The sequence below is a fragment of the Pristiophorus japonicus genome, chromosome 11, assembly GCF_044704955.1.
Source record: "Pristiophorus japonicus isolate sPriJap1 chromosome 11, sPriJap1.hap1, whole genome shotgun sequence".
In the NCBI taxonomy this organism is placed as follows: domain Eukaryota; kingdom Metazoa; phylum Chordata; class Chondrichthyes; family Pristiophoridae; genus Pristiophorus; species Pristiophorus japonicus.
In genome coordinates this window covers 206,764,699-206,777,541 of record NC_091987.1, presented here as the reverse complement: position 1 = coordinate 206,777,541, position 12,843 = coordinate 206,764,699, and the positions used below count along the sequence as shown (strand labels likewise).

Sequence of the window (12,843 nt, the reverse complement as noted above, 5' to 3'; positions counted from 1 at the left end):
TCAGTGATATTTCCATTGTCAAAATGAAGGTGCATGTATCAGTTTTTTGGAGAGGAAAATCTAATGGTGTTATTCAAATAAAATCATAGTAGCACAAGCAAAATACTGCGGATGCTGGAATCTGAAATAAAAACACAAAATGTTGGAAATCTCAGCGGGTCAGGCAGCATCTGTGGACAGAAACCGAGTTAACATTTCAGGACTGACCCTTCGTCAGAACTTTGTTTCTCTCTACAGATGCTGCCTGACTTGTTGAGATTTCCAGCATTTTCTAAAATCAGTGACTACTGATGGAATGTAGAGATATATTTTACAACCAGTGCTGTTTAGCGAGTTTGTACTAAAGTCCTCTATGCTTTTTGTAGCACTGGTGTTAACCCATTTATGGACCTATACGGGAACAATGATGCACATCTTGTGCCCTCATAGTACGGAGGGTCTGCAAGGTGCAGTCTCAATTATTGTTCCAAAGAAGCTCTGCCTGACATCTGATTAAGGCACTCTATTTGAAATCACGCTGTGATATTGTGAACAAAGAATTTAATGTGTTTGTAGGAATTTATTTGCTAGTTTAACAAAGGGGTTAGCCCACGCATATTATTTTAAACAAGTGAATGTTTTCATGCCAATAGAGGCATTTAAACAAACCCGTTAATGTACTTGTTAACAATTATGCATTTTGTGCGTGTTAGTGCTCCATCCTTTTTTCAACAGGTTGTAAAGGCAGGCCTGTTTTTTGTGTCTCTACTCCTGTTCAATAGATTCCATTGTGTCTCTTGACTTTTTTACTCCAGTAATGTGATTTTTACCTTTTGTAATTTTGTGGATTCTCTGTGTAGGAAGCAGAATATATTCGAGACGTGGAACGGAGGAGACAAGAGGTGGTGCAGGCTGCCTTTGAGGTTGGTTTTACCTGGATGAGCCTGAACAGTATCCATGGCAACTGTTGTTATTTTACACCTACTGCTCTATTGCACAATGATTCTGAAAGATCTAAATTAGGCTGCCTTGATGGTTTGCTGTTTAAAACAGTGTATAGTTAAGCCATAGAAAGGCCCCAAATTTGATTCCCGATGTGCTATTTCAGCTAATTTCCGTGAGGGTAACGTTAGGGTGGCTGCAGTTGGCATTGGGTGCACTTGATTTGGAGGGGGAAAGTCAGAAAACTAGGATTCTTGCCATCGATCGTGATCCAATGACCATCCCTGCTTTTGTTCCCCCCCACAACCACTAGAAGTGCCACGTGTTGATATTGCGTGAGGACAATATTTGGCTTGGCTCGCCCCCAGAGGCCTGTCAAAGCTATCAAAAACATTGCCACTTGGGTGTGGTCGTGAAGTGTTAGTGATAACAGTGGTACATACCACAGCCACAACTGGGGTCTTCAGAGAGGGGAGAGGGCTTTTTTTTTTAAAAGAGATTTAAAAATCTGAAGTGATGCTGTTTTTTTCACTTTATTCAAACCAAACCGGCCCAAACTTAGAAAACTCCCTATCTAAAGCAACTGCCTGAACTCCCACAGAACAGCATCAGAAGAGTTTACTTTTTGTTTTGAAAAGTAGAGCAGTTACTTGCAGTGGTCCCTAAAATAAGTTTCCATTAATGTATGAACACGTCGCTCCCACTTGTAGTATTGCTATTCATCTAACTTTTGGTTTTCATCTATGCAGTGGAGGGTATCACCCCAACTTAAATATCTCCATTGTATAAAAGGTTATAGGAAATGAGCCAAGAAATGGGTTTCGGTTGTGTGGGCTGACTGGCCTCATCCTGTGCTTCTGCGCCCAATGGTTCCATTCTCTTTTTATATACATTTTGTTCATGGAAATCTCTGAATCTGCAAACAGAATTGGATTCTTCCAATCTGGTTATTCCCAGACCTCAGCTGTATGTTCAATGGCAAAATATGGTGTTCCTGCTGAAATAAGGGATTCAATGTATTAGGCACAGTAAAGATGGATGGTGAGTAAAACATAAAGGGACCCATGCAATTAAATAGACTGTGATTATTAATACAACTCCCCTCATTACAATTGGAAACTTGATGCCCAAACTGCATTTTAGTAAGGATGGGTATGTTCTGAGTTTTCTACCTGTGTCCTTTAAGAGAATTGAACATCTTTGTCTGACTGTACCCCAGAATGATTCTCTGCCTTAAGGGGAGAGGGAAAATGAGGATATTTTAAACTGAATTAAAATCTTATATATATACACAAATTATATTTTCCAGCAGGTGCGCTCTAGTTCACTATTGGGAATAATATAAAACCGATCCTCTGCTTTAGATGTTTATAAAGAAAATGGAAATAGTAAATCTATCCATTGCAATACAGGAATTCCACAAAACAGACATTATTTGCTTTGGCTGGAATGGTTTGTCACCAATATTTGGTATAGTGTACTACCATATTCACGCAAATATTTCCTAGACGCGCATATTCGACATCAGTCTTTTTTTATAGGAAACTGTGACGCAAAGTGAGGATGTTTGTAAATTGAGAAGTTTTGATTTGTTTTTGAAGTGTTTCTCTTTTCTCCTCCACCTCATATTTACTGTTCCTCATGGTTCCACGGAGCCCGCCCTAACTGGGCTTGGTGGGGGGGTGGGTGGGAGGAGCGCGGGCGGTCTATGGACTTCCGTTTTAGACAGTCACTGTTGCAATATGGTTGAAGTAGGGCGAGCTAGCCTCTTGTCCACTGCCCCATTCTAAAGTGGGGGGCATTCTCTCTCTCGTTGTGTTGTCTATGTGAGGGAAGCATTAACAATGCACCAGACAGCCTTGTAGCATGGGAAGGATGTGACTCCTGCACCCAGCCCTGAGATCTGCCTAAGCAGGTGAGGAGAATGTGAGTTTATAGCAGCGAGACCATTGCCCAAATAGTGCAGGGTGGGGGGGGGGCGCATGCAAAGCGAAGTAGAATGTATTGTAGATTATGTCCTATTCACCAAGGTCGCCCTAATCTTAGAGGAGAAGACATGAAAATATTAATGGTGATGGCCACTGGAGCTGACATCTGGCTGCACAGCTTTGTTACAAAGCATTTAGCAGATGAATATTTGGTTGCTAACACATTATTGCAATAGTTATGTTGTTGCTGTATTTTAAACTTTAAGAAAAAAAGTTGATTTTTCCTGAATCAAAACCAGCCACAGGCAGAGCAGAATTCTGTCGATGGACTCCCAGCCTTTTCAATCGATCACTATGAGAGGTAAGAGAAAGGTGCTTTCATTTATTAAATCTATGTTGGTGCGCTGTAGAAATGTTTAAATATCATGACAACTGCCCGTGATACTTTAGTCTGTGTGCAATTTTCAACAAGAGCAACAACTGGCTTCAGTGTTCCTGGGCTGGGGAGAGGAAAAATCTGCCCGCATTCCCACTCCTGATTGCTATTCATTGACCAGTGTTGCAAAGTGCCTATATGTGAATGTTGGTCAAGGACAGGATCAGGCTCCAAACATTCATTATTGAGACTCGCACATGAAGAGTGGCCAGGTATTGGATGACACTAGGATAACTGGAAGGTTGCTGGCTCTGGTGAAACCATACCCCAGCAAGAATTGCATAAATCAAGAGACATTGCTGTTATTCGAACAGGTTGTCCCACGTCCGAGTGTTTTGGGGGCGGGGGGTTGGGAGGGGGGGGCGTGTGCTTTCTTTCCTTTCTTCCCATCCTTCCCTTCAAATCTTGGAATTGTCCTGGAGGTTTCTTCCCCTTCCGCCTCCCCCATTATTTGTGATTGTGCCATTGACCTTGGATGCTGTAAGATAGGGGAGAGGCGAGGGAAGTAACTCGTATAATGTCTTTCCCACAACAGAAAAATATAGTGCATTTTAGTGAAACGCCAACCCCAACTTCATATTTGATTTATTTTGTTTGTTTGCATGTGTTTAGACAGGGTTTTACATTAAAGGAACGCAATCACTGACATTCAAATGTAAAACGGGCAGTTTCCAGAGAGCCAGTGACATTGGAGCTCCACATTTTCATGGATCCTCTAAGCTGCTGGCAGTCTCCACTTACCTTTTTGCATAAGAACATAAGAACTGGGAGCAGAGTAGGCCATTTGGCCCCTCGAGCCTGCTCCGCCATTCAATAAGATCATGGCTGAACTGATCCTGGCCTCAACTCCACTTCCCTGCCCGCTCCCCATATCCCTTGACTCCCTTATCGTTCAAAACTCTGTCTATTTTCACCTTAAATATATTCAATGACCCAGCCTCCACAGCTCTCTTGGGTAGAGAATTCCAAAGATTCACGAACCTCTGAGAGAAGAAATTCCTCCTCATTTCCGTTTTAAATGGGCGACCCCTTATTCTGACCCCTTACTTGGTCTTAAGTTCCCAATCTTAATGGTGCAGCAGACTGGAACACGAATATGTCTGGTGCCATGATAGAGTGAGAATATAGGTTTATGGTTTTTATTTCCCTGTGCGTTTGAATTGCCAAGTGTAGTCAGCCTGCTGTTGCTTCGGCTGCAGAGCCTGTGAGTGTGTTGCCTACAGCCGCTGCAGGTAGACCATGGATCCGAGGAGAGAAAGATAGATTCATGCTCCCAAAGAAAATTTGGTCCTGATTGTTTGTTTAATTTCAATTAAGGAAATAACATGCATTTTACATAAACCATTCAGCTAACTCTGTTGTTTCTCTGCAAGGCGTGCTGTTAGTACCTGTAGTGCTGAAGAGATGGAACCTGGGCCGAGTGGAGTAAATCTCCCTCGTCATTCTGGTGGTGTGACAAATGGACAAACCTTGACTTTCGTTGGTGACCAGGTGATGTGTGAATATATAGTGAGACTACTTCGTTGAAGTGTCAAAAGCTGTTTTAAGCGCTCGGCAGTATTACTTGTCGCAGTCAATTACATTAACGAAAACAACTTTTATTTATATAGTGCCTTTAGCATAGTAAAACGTCCCAAGGTGCTTCACAGGAGTGTTATAAGACAAAATAAATAAATATGACACCGAGCCACATGAGAAGAAATTATGGTACTGGATCAAAAGCTTAGTCAAAGAGATCGGTTTTAAGGAGCGTCTTAAAGGAGGATAGATAGGTTTAGGGAGGGAGTTCCAGAGCTTGGAGCCCAGGTAGCTGAAGGTATGGCCACTGATGGTTGAGCGATTATATTCAGGGATGCTCAAGAGGGCAGAATTTGAAGATTAAAATGGAAGGAAAGCGCTTTATGCATTGTTGCTGAACCGCAGAAATCGGCGTGGTCCCGGCCTGCAAGACCATCAGCAGGCCGGGCCATTAGAGGGAGCAACGTGCGGGGGCATGCCACTGTAGGGAGCAGTGCATGCTGCTGCAGGAGGGCGACGGCTGATTGTAGTGCGGGCAGGTATGGCAGGAGCGGCAAGAGTTCGTAGAGGGATGTGATCGGGGCCCAGGGACAGCACAGGCCAGCCCACACTGCGATATTTGTGCGCACTAGTTCCATGCAGCAGAGCTGGCCTCCAGTCGTCTTGGTTAACCCTTGCCAGTGGACCAAGACCTAGCTCTGTCAAGCCTGTGTGGTGGCTGGTGTGCAACAGCCACCTCACGTTAAAAAAAATCCACGCAAAGGCATCTTCCACCCTTCAGGATGTAGTTCGGGATCCGGAATATCATTGAAACACCTGTGAACTCATCCTTTTTTGGCGTGGAAGCAAGTCATCCTCGTTTCGAGGGATTGCCTAGGATGATGATGCACCCCTGATTCCTTTACGTTGCATGGTGAACGGAGAGTGAATCGCTTTTGAGTTTGCAGCAGGTTTGGAGAGGAAATTTGCACTGGTTCTTCCAACTCACTTCCACTTTCTGAAGCCTTGTGGCGTTTCAAGGCTGTGTGCTTCAGGAAAGATATCTGAGCTGAACTGCGGAGGCCTGTGTTTCAGCTGCAGCTCAGAGTGTGATTGGGAGTCAGCTGACTTGTGTAGCGCCATTTTTGTATAATACTCCCAATTTTCCCGACATTTAAGTTCCTCGCCTTAGCATTTATTTGTTATATAATGTGATTTTAATAAATCTGAGCAGCACAGTTGTATTTATACACTGCTTGTGGTGTTGAAATATCTTCAAACACTACATAATTACTTTTGAAGTGGAGTGATTACTGTTAATGTAAGTTAACATGATGTAACTGACCCTTGCAGCCTAGTCAGATGAGTATACGAGAATACCAATATGGTATTAACATTTACCAAAACATTCTATTTAAAATTGTGCATTTTTATTTAGATTTAATAAATTTGAAGATGTAAATATACTAGTTTGTGTTGTTAGGTTTTATAATTAATGTTTCACTGACTTTTTCTACAGTTCCAGATATCCGAACCAAAAACTGGGAATATTCACACAGGTGAAGATGTTACATTGTGCGGGTTTTCAGTGTATAATGTAATGACTGATTTTCAAGCGGGATTTGGGCCAAAGATGATTATGTAAGTGGGACAAGGGGCAGTGCAGTAGCCAGTGAAAAAACATATTCCATGTGGAGTAATCATTTACAATTTCCACTAAAATGAGTGAAAAGTTGAGTCTAATGTAGCCACTGGAATGTTAAACTTGACTGAATGTTGCTGTTAATGTGCAGTCTTACTGTGGAATGCATTATCACCCATTAGTGCTACATTTATAGTACTGTAAAATCTTGTGAATAAATTTCACCTTAACATTTTTGTGGTGATGGAGATTGTGTAAAAGCCACACAAAGGTGTACGCTATAGATTTAAAAACATATTTTTTGGTGTACAGTATTTGCAGAAACATGACTATTTTCCTACAAACAGTGACCCAACACATGTAAAATTAGATCTTTTTTATATCTGTAAGCTTTTACTTTCTTCCCTCTTTCCAATTTTTTTTTTTGTTAATGTTCATTCGGGGTATGTGGGTGTCACTGGCAAGGCCGGCATTTATTGCCCATCCCGAGTTGCCCTTGAGAAGGTGGCAGTGAGTCACTTTCTTGAACAGCTGCAGTCCGTGTGGTGAAGCTACTCCCACAGAATGGCAGCATATTCCCAGACTTCCGGAGAACAGATGTGCGAGAGGATAACACACCTGCCGGGTCTTTAACTAAACTCTTTAAGATTCATCGCTTTAAGTCACTCAGTAAGACGGAAAGGCTCCACCGACTTTCTACCAGTCCGGACGCTTGTTTGAAAGGCCGTTAATGTTGAATGAGCCTCGCCTGTCGCCCGTACTCCAGCTACTGCTCGCTAACCTTCAGACTTCCCAGTATTTCCTTACCAGCCATGGGTATATCATAAAGTTAACAATTACCCTGCCAGCCTAACTAAACCATTTCTCATTTAAATTCTGTTTTAAAATTTTAATTAAATTTCCTCCTAAGAATTTTCAGGACACTTGTTGGGGGGGGTGTGTAGGGGGTGTTGGGGGGTGGGGTGGGGGGGGGGTGTAGGGTAGGGTGGGGTGGGGGAGGGTGTGGGATGGGGTTGTGGGGGGGGGGGGTAATCGATGGATCTTCACTTTCTTTGATTATTCTACAAATACTAAAATTGCAAACCCGTTTGGGCTTTGTGAAGGAAATTAACCCAGATTATTTTGTGCAATAATGCTTTTTAGGTAAGTATTGTAATTTTTATTTTTCTCAGCAATAAACTAGATATGAATAAGTATTAAAACTGAAGCGATGAAGACCACGCTCAAGAGGTTGTACCCTTGTCACCCACTAATAATCATTACCTCTGCCCTCAGGTGCTATTCCACCCTGGCTTATCGATGAGGGAAATCCAGACACTACACCAAAACCGATAGGGCCATCTTATGAAGAGTTTATTCAACAGAGTATGTGTTTGATATTCTGGTTGGTCATTTAGTTAGAATGGGTGGCGATGTCATGGAATCATCATGTTACTACATTTAAAAAAAACTAAAATTTGCATTTCTATTGCAACTGTAATAATAACAATAGCTTTTATTTATATAGCGCCTTTAATGTAGTAAAATGTCCCGAGGCATTTCACAGGAGTGTTAGACAAAACAAATAAATTTGACACCGAGCCACAAGACGACATTATGTCAGTTGACCAAAGGGGTAGGCTTTAAGGAGCGTCTTAAAGGAGCAGAGAGAGGCTGAGAGGTTTAGGGAGGGAATTCCAGAGTTTGGGGTCGCGGCACTGCTGCCAATGGTGGAGTGATTTAAGATCAGGGATGCGCAAGAGACCAAAATTGGAGGAGCGCAGAGATCTGAGGGTTGTAGCAGGTTACAGAGATAGTGGGGGGGGGGGGCGAGGCCATGGAAACTAGGATGAGAATTTTAAAATTGAGACATTACCGGACTGGGAGCCAATGTAGGTCAGCGAGCACATGGGGTGATGGGTGAAGGGAACTTGGTGCGAGTTAGGACACGGGCAGCATAGTTTTGGATGAGCTCAAGTTTAAAACGACTATTTATCTCATCAAATCTGCCCAAGCATTTTTCTCCACGTTAACTACCTAATCTAATTCCTTTTCTCTCTTGTTTCCTGTACCCTTTAATAATCCTCTCTTTAAAATAAGTTTCTTAGACTGTTTAACAATAGTTTGTGGCAATAAATGGCATATTCCTCCATTTTAAAAGGACGCAACTGCTGCCAACGAAACAAAGTAGTTGCTCTTGTGCAGTTCCAGTGGTTTTCTTGGTTGTTCTCACTGGACTTCTGACAGATTGGAGAGAAAGGTGAGGAACATAAGAATTAGGAGCAGGATTAGGCCATTCGGCCCCTCGAGCCTGCTCTGCCATTCAATGAGATCATGGCTGATCTTCTACCTCAACTCCACTTTCCTGCACTATCCCCATATCCCTTGATTCCCTTATCAGGAGGGAGTGGGGGGCGGGGGTGGAGAAAAGATCGCTGCTGCCAAACTGAACCGCATCAGAAGAAAAAAAAAAGAAAAAATTTGAATTTATGTTTATATCGGCTTATGAAAGTTAACATTTATACGCTGCCGAACTGAATAGGAAAAAAAATTAAAAGTTGAAAAGCTTCAGGTGTTTCTATTGGCTTATGAAAGTTAGCATTTACACACAATGCTTCTGTTCATTTTGTTGGGAGCAGTCATTCTGTTAAAAACATGTTCTAACCTCCCTTTCATTCTTTATCTTAAATGTAAAAGAACATAAGAAATAGGAACAGGAGTAAGCCATTTGACCCCTCGAGCCTGCTCCGCCATTCAATAAGATCATGGCTGATCTGATCATGGACTCAGCTCCACTTCCCCACCTGCTCCCCATAACCCCTTGTCCCCTTATCGTTTAAGAAACTGTCTATTTCTGTCTTAAATGTATTCAATGTCCCAGCTTCCACAGCTCTCTGAGGCAGTGAATTCCACAGATTTACAACCCTCTGAGAGAAGAAATTTCTCCTCATCTCAGTTTTAAATGGGCGGGCCCTTATTCTAAGATGTAGTCTCCCCCATCAGCGGAAACATCCTCTCTGCATCCACCTTGTCAAGCCCCCTCAATCTTATACATTTCGATAAGATCACCTCTCTTTCTTCTGAATTGCAATGAGTAGAGGCCCAACCTACTCAACCTTTCCTCATAAGTCAACCCCCTTATCCCCGGAATCAACCTTGTGAACCTTCTCTGAACTGCCTCAAAAGCAAGTATATCTTTTTGTAAATATGGAAATAAGTATATCCTTTCGTAAATATGGAAAATTGGTGTGGCCTCACCAATATCTTGTATAGCTGTAGCAAGACTTCCCTGCTTTTATATTCCATCCCCTTTGCATTAAAGGCCAAGATACGATTGGCCTTCCTGATCACTTGTTGAATGCTCAAGTTACTGTCTTGCTGACCAAGGAAGACAATGTAGCACTATTTCTATTAACCCTTCATAATTTTGAATATCTTTTGAGGTCACCTGTTTATTGGCAATAAAAACCTTCTCAAGTTGCAACTGTCATAATTGTGAATCTCCCCAGCATATTTTCTGTTGCTTTTATATATTTTATAATGGGGTGTCCAAACTGTACACAATACTCCAACTTCAGCCTACCTAAAGTGTTTTACAAGTTCAACACCATCTCCTTCATTTTGTGTTCTGTATCTCTAGCCAGAGACTCTGTTTGCCTTTTTACAGCCATATCCACTTACATGGCTAGTTTAATGGCCTGTGTACTTGCACACCAAGGTCCTTCTTGAAGACTTGAAAAACCTACCGCGAAAGCGCTTAAAATCGCGCCGGCTAGTCTGGGAAATAGCAGCCAATATTCATGCAGCTGGTGTCGACCCACTATCCAGACGGACGGAATCATGAGACGCATGCAGCATACAGAACCAACACCTCATCACTGTCCCAACAGTACAGGTCCCTGGCTTTGACCTCCCTCGAATGTAGTGGGCAGCGCTCAGCCCAATTCGCACAGGACACTGATGACGCTCCACAAGTGGAAGATGAGCCACAGCCCAGTGTGACTTGCCATGGGTCCCAGACCATGCAACACATCACCTCAACCTACCCACTTAGATCTGTTGTGGGAGGCACCCCATTTCTCTGCTTGGCATCTCACAAGGCCGTCGAATGGCTAGCCAAACTAGACATCCCATTATAAGCTTTACCCATCATACAAAACATGAACATAGGTCCTTCTAATCTTCATTTAAAGATCTTGACATTCAAAGTGAATTTCCTTACATCTCCAATGCATTACTTCATATTGACTGTAACTGCTGTGTATCTACTCAACCTGCAGTCCTTGCCAATCCCCCAAATTTAATGTCTTTGGAAAATTGGTAAATCTGCCCTCTCAGATGGACCTAAAAGATCCCACGACACTATTTGACAAATGGCAGGGGAGTCCTCCCAGTGTCCTATTCAGTATTTATCTCAACCAGCACCACCAAAAACAGATTATTTGGTCATTTATCACATTGCCATTTGTGGGATCTTGCTGTGCACAAATTGCCTGTTTTGTTTCCATACATTACAACAGTGATTGTACTGTAGCGGTTGTGATGTGCCTTGGGGCATCCGGAGAACGTGAAAGGCAATGTATAAATGCAGGTCCTATTTTTAGCCCCAATACAGAACACCACACATTTCCAGTCAAAAAAAATGTCCCCATACCCTACGCTGTGCTTTCTGCTCTCTGATTATTGCTATATCCACATGGAGTCTCATTCCTTCTGAATTTAATTAAAGTTGGGATATTTTTTTTAATGTTTTAAAAACTTTTTCTTTCGGTCTCTCAATCCCATCATTTTTCCCTTTTTATTTCACTTTCTATACATGATTTTGCAATGAATTAAATGTAATTTATACTTCCTGGTTTAGACTGCATATATGAGGATTCTTCAATCTGATTGGTTGAAGAGCTTTACTGTTGCTTGAACCTGCTCGCACATGCCAGAGAGCCCTGTAGAGGGCACCGTTCCTTCTGACTGCAAAATCTAGGGCATTACATATAGCCTCTAATAATCTTAACAATTGAAGTATGATTAAGTGGCCCATAATATCTGCTTAATCTGATGACCAATCTTGTTGGTGGTGTATATGATGTACTGGGATTTACAGGAGACTTGGGAGAAGATCAGGATGTATGTAATTGGGTGAAGGTAGGCAAATTGGATTAAATACTGGTTAGAAGGGAGATAACAGGAGGGGAGGATAATTTGAGTAGCTGGAAGAGGACAGCAGCGTCTCACGGGTTCTTTTCTATGATTGTTTCTGTTCACTGTGTATATCATTGGTTTGGATATTGGGTTAGAGGGAGTGATGTCCACAATATAGACAAGCTGAAAATAGGCAGAGTGAATTCATTTAGATGGTTTTCTGTGTTAGCGAGGTGGTAGATCGTGCCAAAATAAAAGTAGTTATATTTTGAATGGGTACGGTAAGGTGATATGGAAGAGCATTGGGATTTGGAGTTTAGGTTTCACGATATTTAAAGGCTGATGGACTACTGGGGTTTAGGGCAAGAAGCATATATAAAAGATGTAATGCTGAATCTATATTAAACCACAGTTTGACTAAGTGTTCCACAATATAGAAAGGATGTTGAGGCAATAGAGGGTATAATTACTAGGATGCTGCCTGCTCTGAGGAAGCAAATAATTGAATGGTTTTAATTCAGAGGCGATACACGGTGATTTGATGGATTTAAAATGGATGGGGATATGGTGGATGGAATAACTATTTTCAGTGGTCGAGATCTAGAATGGAAGGAGAAACAAGATATGTTTAAAGATGAGATTTGGGACAAAGCAGAACAATTTTTAAGAGGGTTGTGAGGTTGTGAATTGAACTACTGTCAATAATGATTAAAACAGACCACGTAAATGTTTAACAAGTTAGATAGATGGTTGTGGGAGTCTAAACAGGGCAGGTATATGGGGTTAGAACTACTGCTAGTACAGAGGACAAACACCAACATGGGCTGCGTGGGCCAAACAGCTCTTTACATTTGTATTTCTATCAAATACTTTTGAAGAGGAGTTGCACTTAATACCTTACTTTTTGAATGGAGACTTGTACAGTTAAATTTGTCATACACAAGATTTGTTTTTATTTTAGAAGAGAAAGAGAAACTGAAGAAACTTCCTCCAAATAGAGTTGGTGCAAATTTCAATCACACATCAGAAACAGATGACTCCTGGTTACCTTCGTTTGGCCGGGTGTGGAATGATGGCAGGAGGTGGCAGTCCAGGTTAGAGATGGTCTTTTACAATTCTTCATTTGCAGTCCTGGCCACATTGTCATAGAATGTAGAGGTATGGACTCTCGTACCTCCCAGTGTAATAGATCAAATTTTAAATTGTAATGTATTCCTCCAGTCATATTTTCTGACTCTAGCCTCCTCTTTTCCCACACCACTTTCTGAAAACCAAGCTTCTGTTCACTTAACATTTCCCCA

The 12,843-nt window shown here is 41.9% G+C and overlaps 1 protein-coding gene across 2 annotated transcripts in view; it reads left to right on the top strand.

Annotated features, from left to right (window-relative positions):
• Positions 1-12,843, top strand: part of cenatac (centrosomal AT-AC splicing factor) — a 29,207-nt gene that overhangs the window by 15,418 nt on the left and 946 nt on the right. The window contains exons 5-10 of one of the 2 annotated variants that reach the window (XR_011595935.1): positions 840-902; positions 3,149-3,210; positions 4,659-4,776; positions 6,302-6,423; positions 7,700-7,789; positions 12,504-12,589. Coding sequence is in view for 1 of the 2 variants with exons in the window: in XM_070894455.1 (XP_070750556.1) it covers positions 840-902; positions 3,149-3,210; positions 4,659-4,776; positions 6,302-6,341; positions 7,700-7,789; positions 12,504-12,636 (506 nt within the window). In the remaining variant the exon portion in view is untranslated. Of the gene's footprint in view, positions 1-839; positions 903-3,148; positions 3,211-4,658; positions 4,777-6,301; positions 6,424-7,699; positions 7,790-12,503; positions 12,637-12,843 lie in introns of those variants that run through there. The other variant, XM_070894455.1, reaches the window with a different exon arrangement.